Source organism: Castanea sativa, chromosome 2, assembly GCF_040712315.1.
Source record: "Castanea sativa cultivar Marrone di Chiusa Pesio chromosome 2, ASM4071231v1".
In the NCBI taxonomy this organism is placed as follows: Eukaryota; Viridiplantae; Streptophyta; class Magnoliopsida; order Fagales; family Fagaceae; genus Castanea; species Castanea sativa.
Genome location: NC_134014.1, coordinates 20,535,547 through 20,551,194, shown reverse-complemented (window position 1 = coordinate 20,551,194; position 15,648 = coordinate 20,535,547). Strand labels below are relative to the sequence as shown.

General features: G+C 32.2%; 1 protein-coding gene across 1 annotated transcript; it reads right to left on the bottom strand.

Moving 5' to 3' along the window:
- Positions 1-13,939: 13,939 nt before the first annotated feature.
- On the bottom strand, positions 13,940-15,163 carry LOC142626079 (metalloendoproteinase 2-MMP-like). Its single transcript, XM_075799855.1, has one exon. It carries the CDS (start codon positions 15,108-15,110, stop codon positions 14,166-14,168), a length of 945 nt encoding a protein of 314 aa, XP_075655970.1. The 5' UTR covers positions 15,111-15,163; the 3' UTR covers positions 13,940-14,165.
- Between the last annotated feature and the right edge of the window lie 485 nt (positions 15,164-15,648).

The following is a 15,648-nucleotide window of genomic DNA, read 5'->3' as shown; positions in this document are numbered from 1 at the left end:
GCATCTAAGAAATTGTAACTGAAGGCATGTTTAATATTTAGGGTGTACATGAGTCAAGTCGAATCAGGTTTGAGGTGCACTCGGCACTCAACTCGACAACTTCAGGTGCTGAATTGTGCCACATGTCGTCGACTTTGGTTGCATCGTCACTCCATGGAATAGTTACTCTTTAAAAAATAGCCACTCCTTAACTCTAATGCTGTTCCTTTGTTTTATGTAACAAACAATCTCTTATGCCCGTTTATGTCGATCAAAAATTAAGTCAATATACATACTTTTCAAATTAAGTTCCCATCTAGAATAACCTTTAGAATCTCAATAAGAGCTTCAAGGAAAACGATTTTTTGGAAATGACATATTTCCTTTGCGTATTCATCTAATAAATACATAATCTTTGGGAATATAATCAAAGATAAGATTGAACAAAATGTCTTGAGATTCCCATTGTAGAGTAGAATTCGCTTCGTTGTAGTCAAAGTGAGGCATTCTTTTATGGGATTGTAGAATTTCTTCTTAAAAAGATGTTCGAAAAATTTAATTAGCGCCCGTTTATAGATTTTTTTTTTTCATGACAATCTCCTCATCCAAATGCCAAGGCTTGTTTGGAATATGTAGGATGTAGAGGAGACAGCAATGACCTTCTTGGAATATCAAAAGCGCCTGAAATCACGGCACCGCAAGATAAAAATACACTAGCAGAAATCATTTGGGCAACGAAGTCAAAATTGTAAGAAATTTGGCAAACTGAATGAAAGCAGTCTTCTAATAAATAGTCATCGCTTTGCTATGATGTGCGCCTTAATTTTGATGAATTCCTTTGTTTAGGCCCGAAAACAGTGATTTCTGTTTCTAATAATTTTGGTTTCCTTAATAATTTTTTGCTCAAAAGTCATTATAAGGTCTCGCTTGTTTTGTGACAAGCCTTAAGATCAGTATTTTATGATTTTGCATTTAATTCAATGTTACCATTTTTGGTAAAATCTAGTATTTTGCCTCATGATTAGTGCGAATTAGGGTTTTGGAGAGTTTCCCAGTCATCCTAGGGTTTTACCTTTTCAATATCTATATGTTTTGTAGCATCCAAAGGCAAAGTAGATTATTATTAATAAAAATGCACAGTTTTTCTCTATCGTTTTCTCTGGTGGATTCCAGACCTATCACCTTATGGATTCAAGGAACCTTTTGTGGATTTAAGGTTTAATACAAAAAATTAACAGTTTAGTTTTTGTTCTATCTAAGAGAGCATTGTTTGTGATTTTTTCAGACTTTTGCGACATCAATGTACATTAATTATAGCAAGCCTGAAAAAACAAATAAATTCGTTCAGGACAAAAAACAAAAAACCTACACTGTGAACTCTTGTATGCTTTAAATTAGGTTGTGGAGCTGTTGTTCCATGGTGGTCACTTCTAGTGGTTGTGAGCTTTTGATAGTTTTCGTGGATTTGAGGTTTAATACCAAAAAATAACAGTTTAGTTTTTGTTCCATCTAAGAGAGCATTGTTTGTGATTTCTTTAGACTTTTGCGACATTAATGTACATTAATTATAGCAAGCTTGAAAAAACAGATAAATTCGTTCAGTACAAAAAACAAAAAAACCTACACTGTGAACTCTTGTATGCTTTAAATTAGGTTGTGGAGTTGTTGTTCCATGGTGGTCACTTCTAGTGGTTGTGAGCTTTTGATAGTTTTGGTATGTTTGGCATCCATTGACCAAGTTTGGACCATGTAAACTTTCTCTAGGAAACTGGTAATTGGCCTCAAGTTGCCACAAATGGCTACAATTGATGGAGTATAAGTGATTATATGGTTAACTCGGGATTAGGATGGCCTAACAAATTACTTGCATAAGGGAAAATTTGATCATTCAAGCGGTGTGAGTGTGATTAGGTGTGTCAATGTTTGATATGACCCATGAAAATGACATGAACATGATATAAATTTTTACAAGTTAGGGTTGGGCCTTAGTGGGTTCGGGTCATAAATGGGTCAACTCGAAAGCGACATGATAATAAACGTGTCAATAAGCCTGTCAACTCGTGTGACCTGCAATTGACAAATTTGATAGACCAATTTATTCGTGTAAACTTGAAATGACCAATTTAACATAATTCAATTAACTCGTATATCAAATAAATATTCCTCTTATTTTATATTTGTGATAGATCGCGCCCCCGGCCCATTTTTGGTTTTAGGCCAAATCCATGTGAATGGGTAGAGTCGTTTTATTGTCTCTCAGAATGGAGGTTTGACTGATTATATTTTTCCCTTTAAATTGAGGGTTTTACAATGGAGTTGCCACTTACTTAATTATTGGAATAAATCAGAAAACCAAAATTGAAAAAATCATCATTTTGTTGATTTAAGAATGAATGTATATTGATGATAGGAAATTACATGACTTTGGTCCTAGATACAATCTAAGATAAAGTACATGACTTTGTTTTCTAATTACAATCCAGAGAATGAAAATTACATGGATAAGCATTGATCTTTCAACTCATATAAGATGGGAAGGTGTTAGACACTCACCTTGTTTGGTGAAACCGGTCTTCTAAACTATGGTGGCCAACATTCATATCATATAATCCAATATGTTATCAATCAATTTTCATGTTAATTTAATGTGTGTGCATGTGATAAAGCCCTAATTTCATTTATTAATCATTGCATTTGGATTGAAAAAATAAATTCTAGTGAATGTGTGTGGATGGTGATATCCTAGATTCAAGGATTTGAGGGAATTATGAAACTAACATGTTTTTCATATTTTTTATGTGAATTTAAGATCAAAGCTAGTGTCATGCATGAACATGTGATGAACAACCAAGAACATGTGAAAAATGCATATGAACATTTAAGAACATTCAAGAATATTCAAGGAATTTAAATGAAAACTAGCATGCTCTAATCTTAATCTCATCGTAGTAATATAAAAAGCAAATTAGGGAAAGAGATTATACTTGCATGCATGATCCACACAGTGGAGGAGGAGGCTTTTGGTGGAGGTTCTAAGGGTGGAGTAGAAAAGAAGAACTAGGAGAGGGAAATTGAGTCTCACTCAATACCTTGAATCTCAGGAAGATCAAGATATGACAAAAGTACTCTACTTCACTAGAACTCAAGAGGGGAGAAAAGAGGGTATTTCTGTGTGCTTTGGAATAAAGGAGGGGGGAGGTTTATATAGTAGTGGTGGAGAGAATATGAATGGAATGACAATTAATGAAGGTTGACAAATGATCAAAGAGAATCATGAACCTAGACCTTATTTTAGTATTTAGAGAAAGCTAGTGCATTAAATTTGGAGGTTGGTGGGAGTGATGAGCAAGCAAAATGTCTAAAACCTCGGTTTTTCTTGTAGCTCCTGTAACAATTTTCAGAGCTAACTTCAAAAAATTATGTCTTTCTTAATTCTGGTTGGAATTGCCTCATTCTTATGCTCAAATTAAAGCCCCCAGATGTCTAGCTAGTTTTTGGTAAAACTAACCTCACTCACAAATTCATAATATTCTGAGAGATATCAATGAAATGGTGAGCGGAAGTCATTTGTTTGAAAAGAGTTTTAGCATAATTAACATTAATAGGCCCCAAATTAGTTTCCAATATACATTAGTATACTCCAATTACTTCCATGTCGGACTTAATCAGTTTCAAATTTACCCTAATTAAAAAGTTAATTACACAAATTATTCATTGAATAATTAACGTTTGATTATCTAATTAATAAAGTATGTGCAACCTTACCATAAGAAGTAGTCTTAGTCAATCAAATTATGGCACGTCATTGATTTCAAATTGATTATAATTATAACCAATTAAAATCAATTGTTCATAATCACATATAGTTAGACTCAATTTGTGATAGTACATCTTGGCCATTAAAACTTGACTTGATGATAACTTTCAATCTGATGATTCGATTAAGGCTTATGACCAGTCAATTTGATTGTTACAATATTATGATCATTTTGATGAAATGAAATTAAGGATCTAACGGCCACAATCAAGATGCATTTTTCCAAGGTAAAATTACTTTTTTACTCTCTATGTGAGGTTAAATACATGTTGCAAAATGGGGAATCAACAAGATTGTTCATATACCTTTTATATCCAACCTATTATTTTTAACTTTGAAAAAAAAAGTAATTACAAAAACTTATAAGTGATATAATTGTAAGTTGAAAATTTACAAACTCTTTTCCCTTAGACCCCTAAGTACTTTGTGCATGAGGATGTGCCAATTTAGTTATAAGGCCCTTGACCTTTACAAAATCTAAATCTCTAAACCTTCATATAAATATTTAATTTGATTTTTTTTTTAAATTTCAGCCCGTCCTTACTCCCTCTCACTCTGAAACCCTAAACCCTTCCTCTCACTCTAGATAGATTTTTTAAATTTTTTTATGAGAATCTCACTCTAGATAGATAGTACTGCATTATGGACTTAATATTTATTAGGGAAATTGCAAGTTACACCCCTAAAGTTTGGGGGTGATTGGATTTTACACCTTGAAGTTTCTGAATTTAGACTTTACCCCCTAAAGTTTGGTGATGTTTGGATTTTACACCTTAACATTTCAAAATTTGGATTTTACTCTCTATATTTTAGAAGTGTTTGGAATTTACTCCTTAAAGTTTTGGAGTGTTTGAATTTTACACCCTAAAGTTTTAGAATTTAGGAGTGTAAAATCTAAACAACCCTAAACTCTAGGGGGTAAAATTCAAGTTCTGAAATATTAGGGTATAAAATCCAATCACCCCTAAACTTTAGGGGTGTAATTTGCAATTTATCCTATTTATTAAGTACTTAGATGTTATTTTATACTTTTGGATGATGTGTTTTAAGTATTTGATGTTATTATTTACTTTCAAATTGTATGTTTAATAGGTATTTTTATGTTATGAGTTTGTATTAAATATGTTGTTTATTAAATTTATAACAGCATTAATCATGTGCTTTTTCTTAAGTGGGTTAAATGAATTGAATTGTGTCAACCCAACCTATTTAATATTAAGTAGGTTGAAATAGTTTGTGTCACATTCGTGTCAACCCTACACAATGCAACCCATTTATTAAGCGTGTCAAGTAAGTCTTGTCATGTTCACCTACTTCATTAAAACTTCGTGTTAAAGTTGAAAGTCATGACACAATTATTAAATAGGTTGAGTCATTTTGCTGAATACCCCTACCCCGACATAATATGAACATGACATGCAAACTTAAATTGACAACCTTAGACATGATGCCAACCTAAACTTTTTTGATGCTTGACATAATGCCCACAGGCCCACACTACTCAGAATTGCGAGAATATTACGAAAATCAAATTCAATCATATTCTAAATTAGATTTTATTTAAAGTTCAAATCCAATTAGATTCTAAATTGAATTTAATTTGGGTGCAAAAATTGAAGAATCTGAATCTAATTAAATTCTAAATTATATATATATATATAATGAAAAACTATTACATATTTTTGAAATCTATGGTTAAAAAAATGTGTAAACTACTACCATAATTTAAACCATGTAATTGTAAATATAAATATAAAAAAGTGTAATTTGAACAGTGCAGAATACAAAAAGTGAGTCCAACGTATGGTCTAAACTCGGTGCCATATATACATTATAGTCTCCAAATTAATTGGCGGAAACTGCGGGATGGAAGAGTGTGTATTACGTTTGCAGTGCAGTTGACTATGGGCAGACTTTCTAGATATTCCAATAGCGAAAACAAGAGCCGCAATATTGTAATCAAACTTTAAATCAATTGCATTGTTTTTCGAAAAACATTAATAGCGTCAACTGCATAGCATTTTCTAGCTTCTTTCTTATTCTTTTCTTAGTATTGTTTCAAATAATATGTGAAGATCACAGAGAGAAGGAATTCATTGTACCAATTGAAAGAAAAAGAGTTTTGGAACCTGAAAGACCCTTTTAAATTTAAATCTAATTAAAGAGAGCATGAAAAATCTATGCAAAGTTGCCAACGATTGAAAAAAAAAACAGTTAACAACCTTTTCTATTCTTTAGGAGTAGTTGAAATGTAATCAGGTTAGAAGTGGCCTTCGCTAAAACTTTGGACTGGTTGTATTGTAAATTAAATCCCTCTAATCGATTTAGGAAGCTTTCATGCTCGAAATAATTATTTGGTGTGTTAGTGTTTTCAAAAATATATTATTTATAAATTCAAGGAGTTGGTTTAGTAGTTCTTAAAGCCTCATGATATTCACGAGATCTTAAGTTCGAAACGTATTGCTAACATCTTGGAGCCACCTCATGAGATTCCTTCCTATAATAACCCAGTGTGTGGGGTGGAAAGACTGCACATGCCAAAAGAAATAGTGAGATACTTATGTTTCATTCTAACAATTAACAAACTAATACAGGCCATTGTTATTGGGGTTCTTTTTTTGAGGCATTTGTTCATTCTTCGTCCATCTATTATTAAAAAAAAAAAAAAAAAATCCTCCAATCCAACACGTGGTAACCTGGATCATGGTAACCTAGCCCCGTCTGTCCCTAAAGAGAGAGAAACTGTCATTCCAGTCACCATAGTTACCATTGGACAACATCCATCACCGGAGTTCTAAGCTTTACACGCCCTTGAAACATATGCTAGTAAGCACGACACACATCCAAAAAAAAAAAGTTATTTCCTTGCTTTGATGGATTTAATTTATAAAAAATTTAATAGAAAATAACGCAGCTTTGTCCTTGTATCTATTGCAGATATCATATTCTCAGTCCACTGGTGTAATTCGAGTCTGTAAAGTCACTATTCATACAAATTCAACCAGCCCATGATTAAAATTAATTGTGAAACTTTGTTAATTATTTGATAAAGCAAAAAACTTGTTTACAACGTGGATACACAGTAACTTCGACCCCAACCCCAAACCCAAGCCCTATCCTCCATGCAGGGCAGGCCTTAGAGATTTTGGAGTTTTAGGCAAGAATTAAAATTGGGCATTTTTTTTTTATATTTATGTATTAATTAAATTAGCTTGTAACCTCATGCATATGGATGGATACATTTAAAAATATACAATAAGATGCATAATATAATTCTTATATATATAATTGAAATACTATTGATAGTCAATTTTATATTTTGTTAACTCTTTAAAACAATTTGTGAGGATATTATTAGATATAAAATGTAAAATTTTCATTTTTATTATTAATGTGAAACACTTTTTTTTAATAGGTTTATTTATTCTAGACTCTTTAGTTTTAATACTTTTTTTTTAGGGGGCTTTAATTTTAATACTTAATAACTCACTTGGATAAATATTTATGATGTGGTTCCACATTTTATTCTAAAATTAAGAAATAAAACTCTTTGAGAATAAATAATATAGGACACATGGCGCAAAATTAAAACTCTAATTTAGAATTCTAATTTGAGATTCTCTTACCTTCACCTATTATTGTATATATAGATTAATATTTATTTAATATTTTTATATTATAATATATTTCATTTAAAATATATTTTTCTTGCCTTTTGAGATACAAATTGACTAATTAAATTTTTGTATTCAAGTTCCTCTAACATCTCATTTTCATTCGATAGCATAGTTAATACACTTAATCTTTCTTGAGACATTGTCGATCTAAGATATGATTTTATTAATTTTTATCTTGAAAAGCTTTTTTCTGTAGAAGTAACTGTAACAGGTATTGTTAGCAAAATTTTATAAGCAATGCATGTATTTGGAAATGAATCTAACCTTTTGTATAATTTAGTATGTCAATTGGTGGATATTCTTTTATTTGTAAAATTTCTTTTAAAATTTTTAACTCTGAAAATAAAATTTTTAAAGGTATAGTAAATTTTAGGGGTTTTGAGATTTTTAATTTGTTTTGATTTGAAATTTTTTTGTGGGTAATTTTTTAGATTGGATTTGCATTTTATCCAATTGATTTTTGATTTGTCTAGAGGTTAATTATGATTTTTTTTGGGATAATTGATTTTTAGGCTAAAGAATTTTTTGGGTACCAATGTTTACAAAGATGTTCTAAATTTTTTGTTCTTTGGTCACAAGGATGTATTAGATTTTTTAGAGTTTCATTGAAACTAATTTTTTTTATTTTTTTTCTACTACCCCTTCTTTTTCAAAATTTTGTGCCCCCCTTCCACTTGGGGGCCTTAGGCAATGACCTAATTTGCCTAGTGGAAGGGCCGGCCATGCCTCCATGTTCTTTAACACTTCCAAACCATATTCAATGCTCAGAAAAAGTGGTGAGAAAAAAAGAAAAAGAAAAAGAAAAAGAAAAACTAGATCAATGGAGGCAAGAACCCACACACGGCAATTTCGTGATGAAAATAGAATCCACAGCTAGAATGAGAATGACAGTGGCGAGTTCAAGCAGTGGTTGACAACTCCAAAACCTAGATTCGCAACAAATCTATGAGTTACGGTGATGTTGCAGCTATGTTGAGATGTCTTTTTTCAAAATTGAACCTAACCAAGGTTTTTGTTATTTTGTTTTCAATTTTCATTACATCAGTTATTTATTATAAACTGGTTTTGGTAATTTTGTTTTCCATGCGAGAGTTGTTAGTTTTTTAACCAAAAACTAGCAAAAATATTGATTTGGCACATAATTAAAGTTCAAGGAGCAAATTGACTAAAATAAAAGTTCAGGTGGTGGGATGACCACTAACTTAAAGTTAAGGGGGGTGAGAAGACATTTTTCTATATTTGGGAATAGGCATTTGGAGTTTCCACAATGTCTTCCATAACTGTCTTCATGGATTTGAAAATTTTGGTTCGTAAGCTCTTTTTTCCATAAGCCTGTATTAGAATCTATTAATTCAAATGACATATGCTTCCTTACGCAAGGTGTTCGAAAGTACATGACATATGCTTCCTTATGCAAGGTATTCGAAAGTGAGACTACTCAGTACGTAGATGGAGTGGGAATCCCTTGTCTTGCCAAAGTTTAATGCTTTCTCATTGCCTAGTCACATTTCATGCCCCGTGACACTATCTCTAGGGCAGCCATTACACTTCTCCAAGCATATGATGGTATATACCTTAACAACAAACAAAAACACAAATGGAAAAAATTAATTAATGATAACAAAGGGAGGAGGAGAAACAAATCCAACGTGAGATGGGTTTTGTACCTGTGAACAGATATGTAGATTGCTGAAGATTACTTGATATAGTCAGCATTAAGTTCTTAACGAGCTGAGTGAGAGTGGCAAATTTGGGGCCTTTTGATTTTCACGGTAAGAGGATATGTAGAGAGAGATGAATTTGGTTTTTTAGGTTGGGGAGAGTGAAAGAGAGTAGCAGGTTTAATTTCCAGAGAGAGAGAGAGAGAGAGAGAGCATATCATATTTTTGGGTTTCGGTCATTTAGTTGCAATGGAACTCGATGATTAGAATATCAAGTTTCAATTTATTTTAAAAATAAAATTGCAAAGAACTCAATTTTCAATATATTGAGTTTCACATGGTATTATTTTAATTGAAAAAAGCCATATCATCTAGTGCTACCGTGGCAATTTACTAATGAAACTCAATATCTTTAAAATCAAGTTCTATGTAGAACTGATTTTCATAAAATCGAGTTCCAAAAAGGTTGCATTCTGGTACCTATTTTGTGAATAATGCTATTTTGCTGAAAATTTCAGGCATATGTGATACTAGTCACTAACTTGTGTGATACATGAAAAAGTTGAGCAGAAATTTTACATTTTCACTTTGCTTAAAGTAATGATCACTTGAAAATAAAAGTTACAATTTAAAAGGGGAAAAAAATTCTAATATTAATGATAAGTCCAACACCAATAATAATTTGGTATTTCTATGCTATCAGTAACAATTTGTTATACCTAAAATTTGCTATCGTGATCTTTTGTTTTGTTTTTTTTTTTTTTTCAAAAGATTTTGCAGAAGTATTCATCTCATGGTTTGACAAATCTCATGGTGGTTGAGGCTTCAACAATAGTTATAAGGTGATGTGACTCTGTGAGCACGTAAAGTACTACTTTTAAATAATAATAAAAAACAAAAATCTTCCTTTTTTTTAAGAATGGTTTTTTTTTTTCTTTCTTTTTTTCAAGTTTTCTTTTCCCAACATCAGATCTTTTGTTGTCCTTATCTTATAGTGGGCATTTTAGGGGCATTTCAATTCTTGGAGTTTTTGTTACAAATATTGTAATACGTTAACTTGATATATCCTATTGTCACCCTTATACATCACCTATATTTAATACCTAATTTTTCTTGACCATACAATTTTTTTCTTTACCATACATTTCAGAAATGGTATCTAACCTTTAAATTTTCTTTGACTCTTTGCTGGTTGATGTTATTGAAAAGAGCAAGTCCTTGGTAATAGGAGAATACTTTTATGTTGAAATTTGTTTCAAAGTTGTTCACATGAAATAAATTTCGGAAAGAGAAAGAAGAGAGTACAAATATACGAGTCTAAATCTTCTGTCCCACTTTTCCTGCTCCACTTAATACTTCACCAATAAAAACTTGTCACGTGTTCACCTAATTAATTAAATACTACTATTATTGACTTATTAATGCTACCGTTATTAATTAATAGTAGTATTTAATTAATTAGGTGAACACGTGGCAAGTTTTTATTGATGGAGTATAGAGTGAAGCAGGAAAAGTAGTACAGAAGATTTAAACTCCAAATATACAGATCGGAGAAAGGGAAAGAAGAGTGAACAAAGATAAAGATATATGGAAGAAGTGATGTTTAATTTATAACTACCATCAACGTTGTGTCTATAGTTTAGTATAGGCAATTGGGTTTTTAAGGGGTGTGTAGAGTCAAAATATTTTGTAACTACTGTCCATGAGATAGAATATTGTGTCTCTAATTTACTATAAATGACCAAACACAATGGTTCTGAAAAGTGAAAATATTACTAAAACTTTAACCAAACAAGAAGGCACAATATTTTGGTATTTTTAAATATATATGGCATTAATTTGTGTAGCCACATGGCGCAATGAGGAATTGTCAACCAAAAATTAAATCGTTTGCTTTTATATTATACTAGTCACTGACCCATGTAATGCATGAGAATAACCACTGAACGAGGTTCTAGAAAAAAAAAACCATTATTTTTTTTGTTGGAGTAGTAAGCAAAAATTCGTAAAATTTTTTAAAAAAATGATATTAAAAGAAATAGCATAAAGTTTTATTAGTTAGGCTGAATAAAACAATTAATGTTGTTTTATTTATTAGTTTTTTGTGGGAAGGAACAAAAGACAAAATGTTGCCTCTCTCGTTTAGTTTGAGCTGTATATATAGGTATATATAAGGTAAGTTGTAATATATATGTCAAAAAATGCCTATTGGCTAAAAATGTGCCTATTAAATGAAAAGATGCCTATTGATCGAAAATATACCTATTGAATGAAAATATGCCTATTGACCGAAAAGTGCCTATTGAATGAAAATGTGCCTACCAAAACATGTCTATTGAAATGTGACAACCCTTTATATTGAATATACCAAAAGGTGTCTATTGACCAAAAAGGTGTTTATTAGCCGAAAAGGTGCCTATTGGCCAAAAAATGTGTATTGAATGAAAAAGGTGTATACCAAAAGGTGTCAATTGAATGAAAAGGTGTCTACCAAAAGGCGTCTATTGAAAGGTCATAACCCTTCAAATTGGATATATCAAAAGGTGCTTATCGATCGGAAAGGTGCTTATTGACCGAAAAAGTGCTTATTAAATGAAAAGATGCCTATTGACCAAAAAAATGTTTATTGACCGAAAATGTAGTCCTAGCCAATCAAATTATGATATGTCATTGATTTCAAATTGATTATAATTATAACCACTTAAAATCAATTGTTCATAATCACATATAGTCAGTCTTAATTTGTGATAGTACATCTCGGCCATTAAAACTTGATTTGATGATAACTTTCAATCTGATGGTTCGATTAAGGCTTATGACCAATCAATTTGATTGTAACAACATCAAGATCATTTTGATGAAATGAAATTTAGGATCTAACGGTCACAATTGAGATGCCTATTTCTAAGGTGAAATTATTCTTTTACTCTCCATGTGAGGTTAAATACATGTAGCAAAATGGGGTATTAACAAGATTGTTCATATACCTTTTATATTCAACCTATATTTTTTAACTTAAAAGAAAAAGTAATTACAAAAACTTATAAGTGATATAATTGTAAGCTGAAAATTTACAAACTCTTTCCCCTTAGACCCCTAAGTACTTTGTGTATGGGAGGTGCCAATTCACTTATAAGACCCTTGACCTTTACAAACTCTAAATCTCTAAACCTTCATATAAATATTTAATTTGATTTTTTTTAAATTTCATCCCGTCCTTACTTGCTCACTCTCAAACCCTAAACCCTTCCTCTCACTCTAGATAGATGGTATTGCATTATGGACTTAATATTTATTAAGTACTTTGACGTTATTTTATACTTTTGGATGATGTGTTTTAAGTATTTGATGTTATTATTTACTTGCAAATTGTATGTTTAATAGGTATTTTTATTTTATGAGTTTGTATTAAATTTATTAAATTTTTTGTTTATTAAATTTGTGTCAACCCAAAATATTGCAATTATTTAATATTAAGCAGGTTGAAATAGGTTGTCACATTCGTGTCAACTCTACACAACACGACCCGTTTAGTAAGCGTGTCAAGTAAGTCTTGTCATGTTCACCTACTTCATTAAAAGTTTGTGTTAAGGTTGAAGGTCATGACATGATTATTAAATGGGTTGAGTCATTTTGTTGAATACTCCTACTTCGACATAACATCAACACGACATGCTAACTCGAATTGACACCCTTAGGTATGATGCCAACCTAAACTTTTTTGATGCTTGACATAATGGCCACACTATTCACAATTGTGAGAATATACGGTTGTGATTTTCTCATACCTCATGAAATTGGAATTCAACTATATTTATAGAGCACTTGGGTCACTTGATCAGTCTTGTAATTCAAGCAACTATCATGATTTGGGCCGAGGAGGATTCTTTTCATGCATTCGAGGGAGAGATTATATATAGGAGTTTTATTCATGGGTTACAAAGATTCTAGGTTTATCCGTTTATGACCATTACTCTCGTAAATTCAGATCACATGTTTTGGGAATCATGTTTCCCTATCAGGAGGCCTTCCATGGTCTTTGGGGTATTACATATCTCATACTCGTTTGTTGACTCATATGTTTTTTGGGTTTGTAGAGTTCTAATTGAAGTCGTTTCTCCACAATGGCTCACCGGACAAGGATCCTAGACGAATACATCCTTGTCCATATCATTTTATTTTATACTTTATTAGTATTAATTGATAACTTGCTCTAAATAATATCCTATTTGGAAAAATCCAAATTTTTTAATAGTTTTTGATGAGTTTAAGAAACTAAATTAGTCGTCAACCATAATGGATGACATTAAGTCACCAGCAAGCTATCAAAAAAAGATAACCGCTCAATCGCATTCAATATATTCATTGATGACCATTACTTAAATGTATTAAACTTGCATTAAGAAAATAATTGTTATAGTTAAGGTAATAATCACCTACAATTATGTCAAATAGCTACCTAAGTCACCTATAAAAGGGACAACCTGTCTCACTTGCTAAGATATGTCAAAAACTACTATCTATACATGAAAGATATGGGTTGATAGAGGGTTGATACTGACTCAAGTATCGGAGGCTCCTTAACCGGACATAACCCGGTGGTCTCTTTAACTAATTCTCTTTATTTTTCAAATCCTATGAAATTGTCAAAAACTCTGAATTGGACGAGTGATCTAACTGACGATTTTTAGCATTATCAATTTTTGTGTTGAAATGCATCATAAAAAATTCTAAAGAAATCATTATTATTATTATTATTATTATTATTATTATTAGAACAAACTTTTAAAAGCTTTATTTACCACATCACAACAAACAAATCGTTATTATTACCGCATGAAGAAAATTACAATCAAACATCACTTTCTCGTGTGAGTTGGTGAAACCTTTATTATGTGTCTTGCAATAATCTCTTGCCCTTTCTCGAAGTATGTATTCCCTAGTACCCCTAACGCCATGCATTGGCACTTAATTTAACTAGTAGATAGCAAGTGCTTTATTCTTTACCCGCTTATATTAAGGCTTACACACTCAAAAATTATATAAGGCTTTAATGCCATCAATATCATCCCTATGCAAACCTTGGGTCACTCCTGGACGTATGCTAGGCCATATGATGGCCCCTTCAACAGAGCTATGGTCTAGTCCAAGAAGATGCCCAATTTCATGCAATGCAACAGTCTCCAAGTCAAACGCGTTTGGGGCAGCTCCAACACTCCACTGCTCATCTGCATCATAATGGAATCTCCCATCAGTAGGCGCCCAAGCATGTGCCAAGATTCCACCAGCTCCATCAAAAGCGTGCCCATCTCCATGATCCCTCCTGTGGAAACTAACTTTGATATCTGCATTTGTGTGGTCCTGAGCTCTTGAGAACCTGAAGTGTGTGTTGGCAGCCCATGTTTCGAAAGCTTTTGCGACAGGATTCATTGCTTCAGTTGGAGTGCCAGGGAGAAATCCATAGGTGAGATGGTACTTAGAAGATGGCCACTTGGGATTTCCTTGGAAGAAAGTATAGTGAGAGACGGTATGTAAAGAGCCATGGCGATGATGATGTTTCTTCTTGCCTGAGCGCATCCAATTCGTACCATTGGAGATATCTGCCACCCCACAACGAGGCATCATCATTGTTGATACCGTTTTGGCATCCAAAGTTCCAGTGGCATTAAGATGGTAGTTTAGTTGGTATGTTTTAATGGCAGATTCTAAGAGTTCATCGAAATCATCCTCATTGGTATGAGTGTGATTTTTGGAATGGTTATAGCTCAAATAACCAAAATTTTCAAGGTAGGCTTTGAGGTTATGGATGCCTTTGACCTGTTCTCCCTTGTGACATCCCTGAAGATGTTTGAGAAACTCAAAGGGTGATGATTTTTTGTCATGGATGTTTCGTGAAGTTGCATGCGAGTGGAGAGGAAGGAGGAGAAGGAGGAGAAGAGTGAATGAAAACAGAGAAAAATTTTTATTATAAGCCATAACTAAGAAAGTTTGAAGTTAAGCTAGAACTTTTTTTTGAGCAGATATTAAGCTAGAACTTGATGTTGCAAAAGTGTTATAGGTTGGTTGCTATTTATAGATTATCAAGTAGAATCTATAAGTGTATGTAATCGTGTGAATGCAGGTTGATAAATCTTTTGCTAAGTCAGCCGTGTATTAACCAGTATGACTTGTACTTGCTAATTAAATTTAAGATTGAAAGACTTCCAAATCTTCGGTCAAAGTATAGGTTGATCTTATATATATTAATTTTGGGCCAAGTCTCCACGCAAGTATACGTTGATCAGCGTTATATTAAAATTATAATAAAAGGAGACCAATTGTCTAATATTTGGGTCTTAACGAATACCCTTGGACTGGACTCGATGCCATGCATTATATAGTCTCCAAATTGATTGGGACAAAAATGATTAGCGTAAACTGCGGGTTGGGACTTGGAAGAGAGTGTGAAAAATATGCAGTGCAGTTGATTACGGGAAAGCTTTCTTGAAATTCCATTGTTTTTTTTTTTTAATTA

What these genes read in the sequence shown, in the direction of transcription:
- LOC142626079 (XM_075799855.1), bottom strand. Translation starts at nt 15,110, where the DNA reads ATGGCTTATAATAAAAATTTTTCTCTGTTTTCATTCACTCTTCTCCTC.